The sequence below is a fragment of the Salmo trutta genome, chromosome 32 (genome assembly GCF_901001165.1).
Source record: "Salmo trutta chromosome 32, fSalTru1.1, whole genome shotgun sequence".
Taxonomy (NCBI): domain Eukaryota; kingdom Metazoa; phylum Chordata; class Actinopteri; order Salmoniformes; family Salmonidae; genus Salmo; species Salmo trutta.
The window spans coordinates 43,942,648-43,963,228 of record NC_042988.1 but is presented as its reverse complement, the minus strand read 5'-3'; the positions used below and the strand labels follow the sequence as shown (position 1 = coordinate 43,963,228).

General features: G+C 44.0%; 1 protein-coding gene across 2 annotated transcripts in view; it reads left to right on the top strand.

Annotated features, from left to right (window-relative positions):
• Positions 1 to 20,581, top strand: part of LOC115171987 (4-aminobutyrate aminotransferase, mitochondrial) — a 66,124-nt gene that overhangs the window by 563 nt on the left and 44,980 nt on the right. The window contains exons 1-2 of one of the 2 annotated variants that reach the window (XM_029729234.1): positions 17,213 to 17,243; positions 19,474 to 19,607. In XM_029729234.1, coding sequence (XP_029585094.1) covers positions 19,538 to 19,607 — 70 coding nt within the window. In that variant the 5' untranslated portion in view covers positions 17,213 to 17,243; positions 19,474 to 19,537. Of the gene's footprint in view, positions 1 to 17,212; positions 17,244 to 19,473; positions 19,608 to 20,581 lie in introns of those variants that run through there. The other variant, XM_029729233.1, reaches the window with a different exon arrangement.

The following is a 20,581-nucleotide window of genomic DNA, read 5'->3' as shown; positions in this document are numbered from 1 at the left end:
CACACACTAGGACGCACAGACATGTGACATGTCGAACCCACCGCGCGGTACTGCGCTAGCTGTTGTGTGGCTCATAAAGCCGCTTTTCAATCGTCTTTGCAAGACACATCTGCATTTAGTTAGCAATGACTCTGGACACGTTCTGTGTTGACGTGCGCGCTTTTGCCTATATCCCAGTTAGCAATACAATACAGTAGAGTAGGTAGTCTTTCTAGCTAGTGAATAGGTCACCTGCGCTGCCAGACAGGCTACTAGTCTATAACGTCACTACACTGTAGCGCTGCTGTCCTATGCAGCCTAGAGAATAGATGGTCATTTCGTTTTGTGTCGCTTTTACTCTGCGTTCTAGTAGTCTGCTGCAGACAGGCAGACTCAATTCTTCTTGCCTCTTCTCTGCGGAAGGGATCCAGACTGATCCAGTCGGAACCGGTTCATGAGGCACTAGGCTACAGTTGTTGTGCAATAGTGCAGTGCTCTTCTGATTGCGCCCAGTGGAAGGCAGTTTATTCTGGTTCTAACTGCGGCTAGGATTCATTTGCATAACAATAGCCGGTAACACTTTTACTTTAAGGATATCTATTATTTCTTAGTCCAGAGTTTGCAGGTATAGTCCCAAATAATTAATAACGATAACTACCTGTATAGGATCTGTGTAATGCATCATAATGTGGTTATAATGCATCGTAAGGATGTCAAAAGTAGTGCTTTAGACAGGGAACCTGTCAGGTTACTGTAGATCACAGCTTAGACCATGTGAGTGGGACTGTTGTTGTGGGATCACTGGCTCCATGAAGGCTTTAGTACACAACCACGTCAACTTCTGACAGCATTGATGTGTTCCCAAATGGCACCTTGCCTATTCCCTATTTAGTGCACTACTTTAGCCTCATAGGTCCTGGTCAAAAGTAGTGCACTATATAGGGAATAGGGTGCCATTTGAGATGCACCCAGCACTCTCCAAGTCCCTACAGAGACAGACGGGGACAGACGGTGTGGGAAGGCTAGAATAGAGTAGACTGAACTTCCCAGGGTTGGGCTGGAGGAACTCTGTTGATCTAGCACCTTTTACAGAGAGTCATGTAACGTCTCATTTTGATGTTACACAATGATCACAACACCGTAGACACCACTCTGAGAGCTCTGTCTATATGGGGGGAAAGGTATACCCAAAACAGGCTTCAGTTCAAATGAAATATCTATCAGATTGACACAGAGTGCTCCTTTTTCTTCATTTTCCAGCATAGTCACCAGTTGAAGTATCCTAGGGTAAGGGATGATAGTCACCAGTTGAAGTATCCTGGGGTAAGGGATGATAGTCACCAGTATCCTGGGGTAAGGGATGATAGTCACCAGTATCCTAGGGTAAGGGATGATAGTCACCAGTTGAAGTATCCTAGGGTAAGGGATGATAGTCACCAGTATCCTGGGGTAAGGGATGATAGTCACCAGTATCCTGAGGTAAGGGATGATAGTCACCAGTTGAAGTATCCTGGGGTAAGGGATGATAGTCACCAGTTGAAGTATCCTAGGGTAAGGGATGATAGTCACCAGTTGAAGTATCCTGGGGTAAGGGATGATAGTCACCAGTATCCTGAGGTAAGGGATGATAGTCACCAGTTGAAGTATCCTGGGGTAAGGGATGATAGTCACCAGTATCCTGGGGTAAGGGATGATAGTCACCAGTTGAAGTATCCTGGGGTAAGGGATGATAGTCACCAGTTGAAGTATCCTGGGGTAAGGGATGATAGTCACCAGTATCCTGGGGTAAGGGATGATAGTCACCAGTATCCTGGGGTAAGGGATGATAGTCACCAGTTGAAGTATCCTGGGGTAAGGGATGATAGTCACCAGTTGAAGTATTCTGGGGTAAGGGATGATAGTCACCAGTTGAAGTATCCTGGGGTAAGGGATGATAGTCACCAGTTGAAGTATCCTGGGGTAAGGGATGATAGTCACCAGTTGAAGTATCCTAGGGTAAGGGATGATAGTCACCAGTTGAAGTATCCTGGGGTAAGGGATGATAGTCACCAGTTGAAGTATCCTGGGGTAAGGGATGATAGTCACCAGTTGAAGTATCCTGGGGTAAGGGATGATAGTCACCAGTTGAAGTATCCTAGGGTAAGGAATGATAGTCACCAGTTGAAGTATCCTGGGGTAAGGGATGATAGTCACCAGTTGAAGTATCCTGGGGTAAGGGATGATAGTCACCAGTTGAAGTATCCTGGGGTAAGGGATGATAGTCACCAGTTGAAGTATCCTAGGGTAAGGGATGATAGTCACCAGTTGAAGTATCCTGGGGTAAGGGATGATAGTCACCAGTTGAAGTATCCTGGGGTAAGGGATGATAGTCACCAGTTGAAGTATCCTGGGGTAAGGGATGATAGTCACCAGTTGAAGTATCCTGGGGTAAGGGATGATAGTCACCAGTTGAAGTATCCTGGGGTAAGGGATGTTTTGTGGATTGTAGCTGTCTTTATCTCTGAGCTTTGATGTTACCTCTTCCTGTTTCTGGGTGTCTGTAGCTGCTTGCCGTGCTGCTGCATCCTTCATAAACAAGTAGAAAATATATACACAGGTTATGACGACTTCTCTCTCTGTGTGTGTGTGAGTGTGTTGTCAAACCTCTGTTCAGTATCACAGGTTATGAAGACCTCTCTCTCCCTCCCTGTGTTGTCGAACCTCTCTGTTCAGCATTACTATCTGCAGTGTTCCATAATAATAACCCCCACCCCACTGTAGCAGTGATTACACAACACTAGAGCTACTGTGTCAGTGGTCTCTCCCAGGACCGTTCCTATAGTTACAGTGGTCTCTCTCAGGACCGTTCCTATAGTTACAGTGGTCTCTCTCAGGACCGTTCCTATAGTTACAGTAACCTCTCCCAGGACCGTTCCTATAGTTACAGTGGTCTCTCTCAGGACCGTTCCTATAGTTACAGTGGTCTCTCCCAGGACCGTTCCTATAGTTACAGTGGTCTCTCCCAGGACCGTTCCTATAGTTACAGTGACCTCTCCCAGGACCGTTCCTATAGTTACAGTGACCTCTCCCAGGACCGTTCCTATAGTTACAGTGACCTCTCCCAGGACCGTTCCTATAGTTACAGTGACCTCTCCCAGGACCGTTCCTATAGTTACAGTGGTCTCTCCCAGGACCGTTCCTATAGTTACAGTGACCTCTCCCAGGACCGTTCCTATAGTTACAGTGGTCTCTCCCAGGACCGTTCCTATAGTTACAGTGACCTCTCCCAGGACCGTTCCTATAGTTACAGTGACCTCTCCCAGGACCGTTCCTATAGATACAGTGACCTCTCCCAGGACCGTTCCTATAGTTACAGTGACCTCTCCCAGGACCGTTCCTATAGTTACAGTGACCTCTCCCAGGACCGTTCCTATAGTTACAGTGGTCTCTCCCAGGACCGTTCCTATAGTTACAGTGGTCTCTCCCAGGACCGTTCCTATAGTTACAGTGGTCTCTCCCAGGACCGTTCCCATAGCTACAGTCACCTCTCCCAGGACCGTTCCTATAGTTACAGTGACCTCTCCCAGGACCGTTCCTATAGTTACAGTGACCTCTCCCAGGACCGTTCCTATAGATACAGTGACCTCTCCCAGGACCGTTCCCATAGCTACAGTGGTCTCTCCCAGGACCGTTCCTATAGTTACAGTGACCTCTCTCAGGACCGTTCCTATAGCTACAGTGACCTCTCCCAGGACCGTTCCTATAGATACAGTGACCTCTCCCAGGACCGTTCCCATAGCTACAGTGGTCTCTCCCAGGACCGTTCCTATAGTTACAGTGACCTCTCTCAGGACCGTTCCTATAGCTACAGTGACCTCTCTCAGGACCGTTCCTATAGTTACAGTGACCTCTCCCAGGACCGTTCCTATAGCTACAGTGACCTCTCTCAGGACCGTTCCTATAGTTACAGTCACCTCTCCCAGGACCGTTCCTATAGTTACAGGTTGTTGTTGTTGTCCAGTCAATCACATTTTATTTTATAAAGCCCTTTCTTACATCCGGAGTTATCACAAAGTGCTTAACAGGTGGTTGTTGTGTTAATCACCGCCACATGGGATTGGGTGGAGTGGTGGGGTCCTGTGGCATGTCGTTTAGCTAGTTGAGCGAATTGGAGAGAACAAACCTTAACAGCAGCTTTTCTCATCACCGCTGGTGTTTTGCCAGGAAAAGCCTCACCCCAGAAACATCTTGTGTGTGTGTGGCCTCATTTACACCCTTTTGCATTCCAACTCTTGCACAAGCTCAGTCTGAATTATAGCAGTAGACTTGATTGTTTTTTGGATCATTGTCTTGCTGCATCAACCAGCTGTGCTGCAGCTTCAGCTCAAAGACAGCTGGCCTGACATTCTCCTGTAGAATTATCTTCTATTAAGGCAAGTTGTCCAGGTCCTGAAGCAGCAAAGCATCTCCAAACCATCACATTACCACCACCATGCTTGACCGTTGGTGTGTGGTTCTTACTGTGGAATGCGGGGTTTGGGACCCATGTCATCCAAAAAGTTTTCTCAAATTTGTCAAAAAAGCATCTGGATGATCATCAAGACTCTTGGAAGAATGTTCTATGGACAGATGAGTCAAAAGTATAACTTTTTGGAGGGCACTGTAATTCATATCATAGGTCTAATATATATATATATATATTTATTATATATATTTTTTCTCTTCTGTTAAGTCAAACAGCAGTTACCTTGCCTACATCAGTCAAATGAAGAGTAGCCAGTGTCTGCTCTGCTTGCTTTTACAACTCAGAGAAAAAGCGCAACACACACACAGACAGCAGCTGCCTCCATTCATCCTGTAAGCCAAACGTTCAGAAGCTTAGCCTTAACACAGCCTGTCTGCACGCTCTGTAGTATGGTCCTAAAGCAGACCGATGTCCCCAGTGAAAGTTGCACCCCTGGCCAATGGTGACTTAAAAAAAACTTACAGAGTTGAATGTCTTTGATAGGAGAAAACTGAAGATGTCTCAACAACATTGTAGTTACTCCACAATACTAACCTAAATGACAGAGTGAAAAGAAGGAAGTCTGTACAGAATAAAAATATTCCAAAACATACATCCTGTTTGCAACAAGGAACTAAAGAAATACTGCAAAAATGTGGATAAAGAAAATAACTTTGTCCTGAATACAAAGCATTATGTTTGGGCCAAATCCAACACAACACATCACTGAGTACCAAGCATGGTGGTTGCTGCATCATGTTATGGGTATGCTTGTCATCAACAAGGACTTCAGAGTTTTTGTTTGAGGATACAAAATAAAAGGAATAGAGCTAAGCACAGGCAAAATCTTAGAGTAAAAACTGGTTCAGTCTGCTTTCCAACAGACACTGGGAGACAAATGTAGCTTTTCAGCAGGGCAATAACCTAAAACGCAAAAAAATTACAATGAAATCCATTTTAATCCCACCTTGTAACACAACAATGTGGGAAAAATCTAGGGTTGTGAATACTTTCTGAAGGCACTGTATAATACACAAAGCAAACTAACTGCAACAACTGAGAAATTAAATCAACAAGGGCTCATGTGTATGACATGGTGGGGGTTACTATCTCTATTATATTATGACAGACCAGGATATAATCTGCAGCTAGATCTACTATCTCTATTATATTATGACAGACCAGGATATAATCTGCAGCTAGATCTACTGTCTCTATTATATTATGACAGACCAGGATATAATCTGCAGCTAGATCTACTGTCTCTATTATATTATGACAGACCAGGATATAATCTGCAGCTAGATCTACTGTCTCTATTATATTATGACAGACCAGGATATAATCTGCAGCTAGATCTACTATCTCTATTATATTATGACAGACCAGGATATAATCTGCAGCTAGATCTACTGTCTCTATTATATTATGACAGACCAGGATATAATCTGCAGCTAGATCTACTGTCTCTATTATATTATGACAGACCAGGATATAATCTGCAGCTAGATCTACTGTCTCTATTATATTATGACAGACCAGGATATAATCTGCAGCTAGATCTACTATCTCTATTATATTATGACAGACCAGGATATAATCTGCAGCTAGATCTACTGTCTCTATTATATTATGACAGACCAGGATATAATCTGCAGCTAGATCTACTGTCTCTATTATATTATGACAGACCAGGATATAATCTGCAGCTAGATCTACTGTCTCTATTATATTATGACAGACCAGGATATAATCTGCAGATAGATCTACTGTCTCTATTATATTATGACAGACCAGGATATAATCTGCAGCTAGATCTACTGTCTCTATGTTTTCTCCTAACAAAAGGCATATTTTCTCATCAACAGGCAGTTCAAGAAGTCCTGCAATTCTTTCTTTAAATGTAATGAGATATTTGGAGCAAAATGTTTACAGTCTGTCTTCTCTGGCCGTCCATGTTTTTCTATGGTGCCCTGACTCTATGACCAGGTTATGGTCAGTGAGTCTGTACACTGTTCATTTCTTCCTTTGTTTGAATTCTTTGATTTTGACCAGGTGTTGTGCTTTGATATCTCTATTTAGAATTTGGTAACGTTGAAGTTTATAATTAAATGAAATTTTAGTTTTGCCAATAAGTAGTGTATGAATTTTGGATAGAGATTTCTATTTGTTTTAATGTGGTTATTGATGGGTTGAATGGTTGAAATTAGCTGGTGCTTTTGGGCCAGGTGACTAAATATTCACTCTCTGGGTTGTGGTGTTTGCATAAGAAAGCCTTGTGATGATAATATTCTGGATTACAGTGTGATGATAATATTCTGGATTACAGTGTGATGGTAATATTCTGGATTACAGTGTGATGATAATATTCTGGATTACAGTGTGATGATAATATTCTGGATTACAGTGTGATGATAATATTCTGGATTACAGTGTGATGATAATATTCTGGATTACAGTGTGTTAGCTAGAGTCCAGGGTCTGTATTAGAGGGAATCTCCCATGTTCTGCCCTACAGGCTAGGGTTTGGGGCAATATATGTGCACACCTACAATATTTATTCTAAATTCCAGGTGTAACATTTCAGTGGGGCTTTGATGATGTATATTTTAAATTGTACATTGGAGTTATGACAGAGTAAAATAATTTAAGCCAAATTGTAATTGTTAGGTTACATTTATACAGGGTCTTTCTAATTGCAAAAGGTTCTCTGCGTGCTTTATCTGTTAGACTTTATGGCCACGGCAAACCGCCCAGATGAACTTCTAGTCAGACCAAGGTCAATATACTTGGTGCTGTGTTCCAGGGCTGTTTCTCCCAGGGTGAAATCGTCTCTCTCATCTCTCTCGTTGCCAGGGTGACTGATTTCACACCATGGTTCTGTGATGAGGTTATTAACTCTGTTTGCGTTTCAGCTGAACACTAACACTGTAGGACAGGCTGACTGTATAGGACTGAACACTGTAGGGCAGGCTGACTGTATAGGACTGAACACTGTAGGACAGGCTGACTGTATAGGACTGAACACTGTAGGACAGGCTGACTGTATAGGACTGAACACTGTAGGGCAGGTTGACTGTATAGGACTGAACACTGTAGGACAGGCTGACTGTATAGGACTGAACACTGTAGGGCAGGTTGACTATATAGGACTGAACACTGTAGGACAGGCTGACTGTATAGGACTGAACACTGTAGGACAGGCTGACTGTCTAGGACTGAACACTGTAGGACAGGCTGACTGTCTAGGACTGAACACTGTAGGACAGGCTGACTGTCTAGGACTGAACACTGTAGGACAGGCTGACTGTATAGGACTGAACACTGTAGGACAGGCTGACTGTCTAGGACTGAACACTGTAGGACAGGCTGACTGTATAGGACTGAACACTGTAGGACAGGCTGACTGTCTAGGACTGAACACTGTAGGACAGGCTGACTGTATAGGACTGAACACTGTAGGACAGGCTGACTGTATAGGACTGAACACTGTAGGACAGGCTGACTGTCTAGGACTGAACACTGTAGGACAGGCTGACTGTATAGGACTGAACACTGTAGGACAGGCTGACTGTCTAGGACTGAACACTGTAGGACAGGCTGACTGTATAGGACTGAACACTGTAGGACAGGCTGACTGTCTAGGACTGAACACTGTAGGACAGGCTGACTGTCTAGGACTGAACACTGTAGGACAGGCTGACTGTATAGGACTGAACACTGTAGGACAGGCTGACTGTATAGGACTGAACACTGTAGGACAGGCTGACTGTATAGGACTGAACACTGTAGGACAGGCTGACTGTATAGGACTGAACACTGTAGGACAGGCTGACTGTATAGGACTGAACACTGTAGGACAGGCTGACTGTATAGGACTGAACACTGTAGGACAGGCTGACTGTATAGGACTGAACACTGTAGGACAGGCTGACTGTATAGGACTGAACACTGTAGGACAGGCTGACTGTCTAGGACTGAACACTGTAGGACAGGCTGACTGTCTAGGACTGAACACTGTAGGACAGGCTGACTGTCTAGGACTGAACACTGTAGGACAGGCTGACTGTATAGGACTGAACACTGTAGGACAGGCTGACTGTATAGGACTGAACACTGTAGGACAGGCTGACTGTATAGGACTGAACACTGTAGGACAGGCTGACTGTCTAGGACTGAACACTGTAGGACAGGCTGACTGTCTAGGACTGAACACTGTAGGACAGGCTGACTGTCTAGGACTGAACACTGTAGGACAGGCTGACTGTATAGGACTGAACACTGTAGGACAGGCTGACTGTATAGGACTGAACACTGTAGGACAGGCTGACTGTATAGGACTGAACACTGTAGGACAGGCTGACTGTATAGGACTGAACACTGTAGGACAGGCTGACTGTATAGGACTGAACACTGTAGGACAGGCTGACTGTATAGGACTGAACACTGTAGGCTTCAGTACCAGAGACGCTCCCTGTCTGTCATGTGGACTTCAGTACCAGAGAGTACATACAAGTCAAACGACATGACGTAACACGAACTACAGTAGAGGAATCTTGTCTCTGGCCTCTCAGAAATACACCCTGCGCTCTCCCTCTGTCCTGTCCTGCCTCAGTAGATCTGATTTCACATCTGATGTATAGCTGCATGTTGTAGTATCTCTACAGGGGCCATGCCAAAGAGGATGTCATGGAACTATATTTAACTGTCACTTTTACCATTAGCGCTATGCAGCCTAAAGGTCAGAGGTTAAATGATCATAACAACCATGTAGTCAGTCAGTAGAATTCTGATTAAACATTGACGAGGGGATTTTCCCAGTCACAGATGAACACTAGTTTTGGACTAAGAAGCATTTTCAATGGAGAATGTAAATTGAACTAAGCTTAATCTGTGTCCTGGAAACAGGTCCTGGGTATTCTGCTTGTCTGTACACAGGGTATGGTAGTAGTGTTTCCACCTGGAGTTAGGTCCCAGAGGGATTTCTCTGTCCTGGTTTCATGTACAACAGTGGGCCAGACATAATGTGGGTTAGTATGTACACACACACAGTGGATGTCACTGTCTCATAGGGTCATGCTGTAGGGAGAGTGGTGAGACTGTTATGACTGGTCATGTGTGGTGTCTCATTGTTGTCACATGAATCATGACTCTCTGGTAGCAGTCCATACATTACAACCTGTATCTGTCTGTTGTTGCTGAACGGTCCATACATTACAACCTGTATCTGTCTGTTGTTGCTGAACGGTCCATACATTACAACCTGTATCTGTCTGTTGTTGCTGAACGGTCCATACATTACAACCTGTATCTGTCTGTTGCTGCTGAACGGTCCATACATTACAACCTGTATCTGTCTGTCGTTGCTGAACGGTCCATACATAACAATCTGTATCTGTCTGTTGTTGCTGAACGGTCCATACATTACAACCTGTATCTGTCTGTTGTTGCTGAACGGTCCATACATTACAACCTGTATCTGTCTGTCGTTGCTGAACGGTCCATACATTACAACCTGTATCTGTCTGTTGTTGCTGAACGGTCCATACATTACAATCTGTATCTGTCTGTTGTTGCTGAACGGTCCATACATTACAACCTGTATCTGTCTGTCGTTGCTGAACGGTCCATACATTACAACCTGTATCTGTCTGTTGTTGCTGAACGGTCCATACATTACAACCTGTATCTGTCTGTTGTTGCTGAACGGTCCATACATTACAACCTGTATCTGTCTGTTGCTGCTGAACGGTCCATACATTACAACCTGTATCTGTCTGTCGTTGCTGAACGGTCCATACATTACAACCTGTATCTGTCTGTTGTTGCTGAACGGTCCATACATTACAACCTGTATCTGTCTGTTGTTGCTGAACGGTCCATACATTACAACCTGTATCTGTCTGTTGCTGCTGAACGGTCCATACATTACAACCTGTATCTGTCTGTCGTTGCTGAACGGTCCATACATTACAACCTGTATCTGTCTGTTGCTGCTGAACGGTCCATACATTACAATCTGTATCTGTCTGTTGTTGCTGAACGGTCCATACATTACCACCTGTATCTGTCTGTTGCTGCTGAACGCTCCATACATTACCACCTGTATCTGTCTGTTGTTGCTGAACGGTCCATACATTACAATCTGTATCTGTCTGTTGTTGCTGAACGGTCCATACATTACAACCTGTATCTGTCTGTCGTTGCTGAACGCTCCATACATTACAACCTGTATCTGTCTGTCGTTGCTGAACGGTCCATACATTACAACCTGTATCTGTCTGTTGTTGCTGAACGGTCCATACATTACAACCTGTATCTGTCTGTCGTTGCTGAACGGTCCATACATTACAATCTGTATCTGTCTGTTGTTGCTGAACGGTCCATACATTACAACCTGTATCTGTCTGTTGTTGCTGAACGGTCCATACATTACAACCTGTATCTGTCTGTTGCTGCTGAACGCTCCATACATTACCACCTGTATCTGTCTGTTGTTGCTGAACGGTCCATACATTACAATCTGTATCTGTCTGTTGTTGCTGAACGGTCCATACATTACAACCTGTATCTGTCTGTCGTTGCTGAACGCTCCATACATTACAACCTGTATCTGTCTGTTGCTGCTGAACGGTCCATACATTACAACCTGTATCTGTCTGTTGTTGCTGAACGGTCCATACATTACAACCTGTATCTGTCTGTCGTTGCTGAACGGTCCATACATTACAATCTGTATCTGTCTGTTGTTGCTGAACGGTCCATACATTACAACCTGTATCTGTCTGTTGTTGCTGAACGGTCCATACATTACAATCTGTATCTGTCTGTTGTTGCTGAACGGTCCATACATTACAACCTGTATCTGTCTGTTGTTGCATAGTCACTGAACTGTCCATACATTACAACCTGTATCTGTCTGTCGTTGCTGAACGGTCCATACATTACAATCTGTATCTGTCTGTTGTTGCTGAACGCTCCATACATTACAACCTGTATCTGTCTGTTGTTGCTGAACGGTCCATACATTACAACCTGTATCTGTCTGTCGTTGCTGAACGGTCCATACATTACAACCTGTATCTGTCTGTTGTTGCTGAACGCTCCATACATTACAACCTGTATCTGTCTGTCGTTGCATAGTCACTGAACGGTCCGTGTTATAACACGACACCCAGGCTACGTCCTCGTGTTATAACGCGACACCCAGGCTACGTCCTCGTGTTATAACGCGACACCCAGGCTACGTCCTCGTGTTATAACGCGACACCCAGGCTACGTCCTCGTGTTATAACGCGACACCCAGGCTACGTCCTCGTGTTATAACGAGACACCCAGGTTACGTCCTCGTGTTATAACACGACACCCAGGCTACGTCCTCGTGTTATAACGCGACACCCAGGCTACGTCCTCGTGTTATAACGCGACAGAGGACACAGGTGTACAAGCCAGATTCATTCATGAATGTCTTTCTGCTTTTCTGTGTCATTCATTCTCCATTCTCGCTAAACACTGGATTCTCTGACTGACTGAGAACCGAGCCAGTGTGTGTGTGTGTGTGTGTGTCAGCCCTCTGCTCAGTGACAGAATGAAGTGGAGACCTCTGATGAATAATGATCAGTTCAGTTTTATAACAGAGAGAGGAAAGATCTGGAGACTGGGACTATATGACTATACCACTGGGACTATATGACTATACCACTGGGACTATATGACTATACCACTGGGACTATATGACTATACCACTGGGACTATATGACTATACCACTGGGACTATATGACTATACCACTGGGACTATATGACTATACCACTGGGACTATATGACTATACCACTGGGACTATATGACTATACCACTGGGACTATATGACTATACCACTGGGACTATATGACTATACCACTGTGACTATATGACTATACCACTGGGACTATATGACTATACCACTGGGACTATATGATTATACCACTGGGACTATATGACTATACCACTGGGACTATATGACTATACCACTGGGACTATATGACTATACCACTGGGACTATATGACTATACCACTGGGACTATATGATTATACCACTGGGACTATATGATTATACCACTGGGACTATATGACTATACCACTGGGACTATATGACTATACCACTGGGACTATATGACTATACCACTGGGACTATATGATTATACCACTGGGACTATATGACTATACCACTGGGACTATATGACTATACCACTGGGACTATATGACTATACCACTGGGACTATATGACTATACCACTGGGACTATATGATTATACCACTGGGACTATATGATTATACCACTGGGACTATATGACTATACCACTGGGACTATATGACTATACCACTGGGACTATATGACTACATGACTATACCACTGGGACTATATGACTATACCACTGGGACTATATGACTATACCACTGGGACTATATGACTATACCACTGGGACTATATGACTATACCACTGGGACTATATGACTATACCACTGTGACTATATGACTATACCACTGGGACTATATGACTATACCACTGGGACTATATGATTATACCACTGGGACTATATGACTATACCACTGGGACTATATGACTATACCACTGGGACTATATGACTATACCACTGGGACTATATGACTATACCACTGGGACTATATGGCTATACCACTGGGACTGTATGACTATACCACTGGGACTATATGACTATACCACTGGGACAATATGACTATACCACTGGGACAATATGACTATACCACTGTGACTATATGACTATACCACTGGGACTGTATGACTATACCACTGGGACTATATGATTATACCACTGGGACTATATGACTATACCACTGGGACTGTATGACTATACCACTGGGACTATATGACTATACCACTGGGACAATATGACTATACCACTGGGACAATATGACTATACCACTGGGACTATATGACTATACCACTGGGACTATATGACTATACCACTGGGACTATATGACTATATGAATATACCACCTGGACTATATGACTATATGACTATACCACTGGGACTATATGACTATACCACTGGGACTATATGACTATACCACTGGGACTATATGAATATACCACTGGGACTATATGACTATACCACTGGGACTATATGACTATATGACTATACCACTGGGACTATATGACTATACCACTGGGACTATATGACTATACCACTGGGACTATATGACTATACCACTGGGACTATATGAATATACCACTGGGACTATATGACTATACCACTGGGACTATATGATTATACCACTGGGACTATATGACTATATGATTATACCACTGGGACTATATGACTATATGACTATACCACTGGGACTATATGATTATACCACTGGGACCATATGACTATATGACTATACCACTGGGACTATATGACTATACCACTGGGACTATATGATTTTACCACTGGGACTATATGACTATATGACTATACCACTGGGACTATATGACTATACCACTGTGACTATATGACTATACCACTGGGACTATATGACTATACCACTGGGACTATATGATTATACCACTGGGACTATATGACTATACCACTGTGACTATATGACTATACCACTGGGACTATATGATTATACCACTGGGACTATATGATTATACCACTGGGACTATATGACTATACCACTGGGACTATATGACTATACCACTGGGACTATATGACTATACCACTGGGACTATATGACTATACCACTGGGACTATATGATTATACCACTGGGACTATATGATTATACCACTGGGACTATATGATTATACCACTGGGACTATATGATTATACCACTGGGACTATATGACTATACCACTGGGACTATATGACTATACCACTGGGACTATATGACTATACCACTGGGACTATATGACTATACCACTGGGACTGTATGACTATACCACTGGGACTGTATGACTATACCACTGGGACTATATGACTATACCACTGGGACTATATGACTATACCACTGGGACTATATGACTATACCACTGGGACTATATGACTATACCACTGGGACTATATGACTATACCACTGGGACTATATGATTATACCACCTGGACTATATGACTATATGACTATACCACTGGGACTATATGACTATACCACTGGGACTATATGACTATACCACTGGGACTATATGAATATACCACTGGGACTATATGACTATACCACTGGGACTATATGACTATATGACTATACCACTGGGACTATATGACTATACCACTGGGACTATATGACTATACCACTGGGACTATATGAATATACCACTGGGACTATATGACTATACCACTGGGACTATATGATTATACCACTGGGACTATATGACTATATGATTATACCACTGGGACTATATGACTATATGACTATACCACTGGGACTATATGATTATACCACTGGGACCATATGACTATATGACTATACCACTGGGACTATATGACTATACCACTGGGACTATATGATTTTACCACTGGGACTATATGACTATATGACTATACCACTGGGACTATATGACTATACCACTGTGACTATATGACTATACCACTGGGACTATATGACTATACCACTGGGACTATATGATTATACCACTGGGACTATATGACTATACCACTGTGACTATATGACTATACCACTGGGACTATATGATTATACCACTGGGACTATATGATTATACCACTGGGACTATATGACTATACCACTGGGACTATATGACTATACCACTGGGACTATATGACTATACCACTGGGACTATATGACTATACCACTGGGACTATATGATTATACCACTGGGACTATATGATTATACCACTGGGACTATATGATTATACCACTGGGACTATATGATTATACCACTGGGACTATATGACTATACCACTGGGACTATATGACTATACCACTGGGACTATATGACTATACCACTGGGACTATATGACTATACCACTGGGACTATATGACTATACCACTGGGACTGTATGACTATACCACTGGGACTATATGACTATACCACTGGGACTATATGACTATACCACTGGGACTATATGACTATACCACTGGGACTATATGACTATACCACTGGGACTATATGACTATACCACTGGGACTATATGACTATACAGTCTCTCTGTCTGCCTCTCTCCATCCCTCATTATAGTTGACGTAGTCTCCCTGTCTGCCTCTCTCCTTCTCATCCCTCATTATAGTTTATGTAGTCTCTCTGTCTGCCTCTCTCCATCCCTCATTATAGTTGACGTAGTCTCCCTGTCTGCCTCTCTCCTTCTCATCCCTCATTATAGTTGACGTAGTCTCTCTGTCTGCCTCTCTCCATCCCTCATTATAGTTGACGTAGTCTCTCTGTCTGCCTCTCTCATCCCTCATTATAGTTGACGTAGTCAGTCTGTCTGCCTCTCTCCATCCCTCATTATAGTTGACGTAGTCTCTCTGTCTGCCTCTCTCATCCCTCATTATAGTTGACGTAGTCTCTCTGTCTGCCTCTCTCCATCCCTCATTATAGTTGACGTAGTCTCCCTGTCTGCCTCTCTCCTTCTCATCCCTCATTATAGTTGACGTAGTCTCTCTGTCTGCCTCTCTCCATCCCTCATTATAGTTTATGTAGTCACTCTGTCTGCCTCTCTCATCCCTCATTATAGTTGACGTAGTCTCTCTGTCTGCCTCTCTCCATCCCTCATTATAGTTGACGTAGTGTGTGTATGTGTGGGCGGGCACATAATGTTGTTACATGATGTCCCCAGACAGGCTGACCTAAGTCTCAGGGTTCTCCTGTGTGTTAGTGAGATGTTGTTTTAGTCGGGGATTCTTTGCTGTCTCTGTCCAGATGAAGGATGCAGGTGTACCAGTTAAACCAGTCAGTATATCAGTGGCTTCCACAAAATTCCCCAAATTCCATATGTCCTGTGTCATGACGTTGGCCTGTGGGTAAGGTTTATGACCCCGGCCCCCCATAAATACCTTTCTCCCTTCCCCTCTCTCTCTGACCCTACTGAAGGACTGGAATAGCCTGTGTTAAATATAGAGAGTCTGGGAACATCAAACAAATGGGGAAAGGAACCATGTTTTGGTAATAAAACCAGTTGGAAATATGCTTTGGAACCTAATGAGTATGGATGTCAGTTCGTTGTTATCTGAGACATTATGACTGATGACAGGACGACATAAACTGTACCTGAGAAAGTATACACCCTCTAGTTATCAGAGTAACATGGAATTGTTATGCAATTGAAATGTTTGATATTGAAATTGTTTGTTAGGAGATTAGCTTCCAAATGAGAGATTTGGGTTTTCATAAGGAAAGTGCCCTGCTTGATCAGTGGCCCACCCCTGTGAAGAGGAGGGGTTATAAACGATGAAACACATCCTTCCCCCCTCTCCACTATATAAGCCTTTGACGAAAAGATAACCAGGTAGTTCCAGTACATGAGGTCTGCAGCCTCTACGTTAGAAGGACACACAGGTCAACTAAGCCAACCTCGGCGTGAGCTATGGTATGAATGGTATGAACTTTGAGCTTAATCACTACAGAAGTGATACTTCCTAGCCGTTGAGTTAGCAGCGGCCGCTGTAGACGTGGGCTAGGAAAGGACGGACGACGGATCCAGTCTAACAGACGGACGAAGATACCACCACGTATCCAATTTACCACCAGAGACATTCTTCCGAGAACAGGAAGATCTGTTGGCCAACCCGGCCAGCATCTACGACCAATCTACCGAAGCGCAGCTCAGAGTAAATATTTATTGCATTTTCCTTTTCCAAATGGGCGGTAATTTAGAATGCATAAGATAATGTATTTACGATAGCATAGCTGCTGTTTCTTTGTTCCTAAATCTTCCCGCTCTTTCATTCAAGCCCAACCCCCTTTCCTTTGTGTAACCAGCCATGATACAGGTTCCGTCCACCAGGACGTTTTCTGTATGACATCATTTGTATTCGGTGTATTTGTAATTCTGTGTGATTAGTTTAGGTATTTAGTAAATAAATAATTAAACCCAATTTTGTATTGCTGATTCAACTTGTTAGCCAGGGTTCGTGAAGATAACCAAGAATTTACAACTTTCATTATGAGACTGAAAATAAGATAAGGGTTAATATTGACTGCTATCGATGTAAAATATTACTAGGTATTTTAAGAGTTTATTCGGAAGATAACGGCTCTATAAACGTTCTTCCGTGGTGCCCCGACTTTCTAGTTAATTACATTTACATGATTAGCTTAATCAGGTAATATTAATTAGAGAAAGAATTTTATAGGTTAGCATGTCATATCACTTAATCCGGCATAGCCAAAGACACGACACCTGGTTTGAAGAGACACAGAATCAGCAGAAAATACATAATCCTCCAACCAGGATTTAAGGAAAACGTGGGGATTTATATAGTTTATACAACCTGATAGGATTTATACAGTTTATACAACCTGATAGGGTTTATACAACCTGAACATGCTGCTGACTCTACACTGTCTGTCACTGACCTGCTAACCTCTACACTGTCTGTCACTGTGCTGCTAACCTCTACACTGTCACTGTGCTGCTAACCTCTACACTGTCTGTCACTGTGCTGCTAACCTCTACACTGTCTGTCACTGTGCTGCTAACCGCTACACTGTCTGTCACTGTGCTGCTAACCGCTACACTGTCTGTCACTGTGCTGCTAACCTCTACACTGTCTGTCACTGTGCTGCTAACCTCTACACTGTCTGTCACTGACCTGCTAACCTCTACACTGTCTGTCACTTACCTGCTAACCTCTACACTGTCACTGTGCTGCTAACCTCTACACTGTCTGTCACTGTGCTGCTAACCTCTACACTGTCTGTCACTGTGCTGCTAACCTCTACACTGTCTGTCACTGTGCTGCTAACCTCTACACTGTCTGTCACTGACCTGCTAACCTCTACACTGTCTGTCACTTACCTGCTAACCTCTACACTGTCTGTCTCTGACCTGCTAACCTCTACACTGTCTGTCACTGTGCTGCTAACCTCTACACTGTCTGTCACTGTGCTGCTAACCTCTACACTGTCTGTCTCTGACCTGCTAACCTCTACACTGTCTGTCACTGTGCTGCTAACCTCTACACTGTCTGTCACTGTGCTGCTAACCTCTACACTGTCTGTCACTGTGCTGCTAACCTCTACACTGTCTGTCACTGACCTGCTAACCTCTACACTGTCTGTCTCTGACCTGCTAACCTCTACACTGTCAGTCACTGTGCTGCTAACCTCTACACTGTCTGTCTCTGACCTGCTAACCTCTACACTGTCTGTCACTGTGCTGCTAACCTCTACACTGTCTGTCACTGTGCTGCTAACCTCTACACTGTCTGTCACTGTGCTGCTAACCTCTACACTGTCTGTCACTGACCTGCTAACCTCTACACTGTCTGTCACTGTGCTGCTAACCGCTACACTGTCTGTCACTGACCTGCTAACCTCTACACTGTCTGTCTCTGACCTGCTAACCTCTACACTGTCTGTCACTGTGCTGCCAACCTCTACACTGTCTGTCACTGACCTGCTAACCTCTACACTGTCTGTCTCTGTGCTGCTAACCTCTACACTGTCTGTCTCTGACCTGCTAACCTCTACACTGTCTGTCACTGACCTGCTAACATCTACACTGTCTGTCACTGACCTGCTAACCTCTACACTGTCTGTCACTGTGCTGCTAACCTCTACACTGTCTGTCACTGACCTGCTAACCTCTACACTGTCTGTCACTGACCTGCTAACCTCTACACTGTCTGTCACTGACCTGCTAACCTCTACACTGTCTGTCACTGACCTGCTAACCTCTACACTGTCTGTCAGACTTGTTGTGGTGCTGTAGGATGGACGCTCAGTTAAAACCACTGCTCTGAGATCTGTTCCTATGCCTTAGTGCTCTCTCTGTCTCTCTGTCTCTGTGTGTGTCCTCTGATTGTATATGACTGACATTTCTCCCTCTGTCTTCAGGTGGCGTGAAGGCAGGTGTTGAGGACTGTCTTTCTCTCTCTGCCTCATTCTGTTGTTCTGAGTCATGGCGTCCTCTCTGCTCAGCAGGCAGCTGGTCCTCTCCCTCCAGCAGAACCTCAGGCTCACTGCACCAGGTACACACCGCTCACACACGCCACACACACCGCTCACACACACCGCTCACACACGCCACACACACCGCTCACACACACCGCTCACACACGCCACACACACCGCTCACACACACCGCTCACACACGCCACACACACCGCTCACACACACCGCTCACACACGCCACACACACCGCTCACACACACCGCTCACACACACAGAGGTAGTAGGAACAGTCGTGTGTAGAGGTTATGTCTGTTAGAGGTAATATCTATACGCAAACAGCTAATGCTCTATACCAGTTATATCCCGTTTGGTTAACACACACACACACACACACCGATCACTGCAGCTGTACATAGGGTGGGCAATGTACAGATGGGCTATCTACCTACCTCATCCCCTTACTGTTTTTATTTACTTTTCTGCTACATACCCTGTAGCCAGACAGACTAATGATATCACCCTACATACCCTGTAGCCAGACAGACTAATGATATCACCCTACAGACCCTGTAGCCAGACAGCCTAATGATATCACCCTACATATCCTGTAGCCAGACAGCCTAATGATATCACCCTACATACCCTGTAGCCAGACAGGCTAATGATATCACCCTACATACCCTGTGGCCAGACAGACTAATGATATCACCCTACATACCCTGTAGCCAGACAGACTAATGATATCACCCTACATACCCTGTAGCCAGACAGACTAATGATATCACCCTACATACCCTGTAGCCAGACAGACTAATGATATCACCCTACATACCCTGTAGCCAGACAGACTAATGATATCACCCTACATACCCTGTAGCCAGACAGACTAATGATATCACCCTACATACCCTGTAGCCAGACAGGCTAATGATATCACCCTACATACCCTGTAGCCAGACAGACTAATGATATCACCCTACAGACCCTGTAGCCAGACAGGCTAATGATATCACCCTACATACCCTGTAGCCAGACAGGCTAATGATATCAC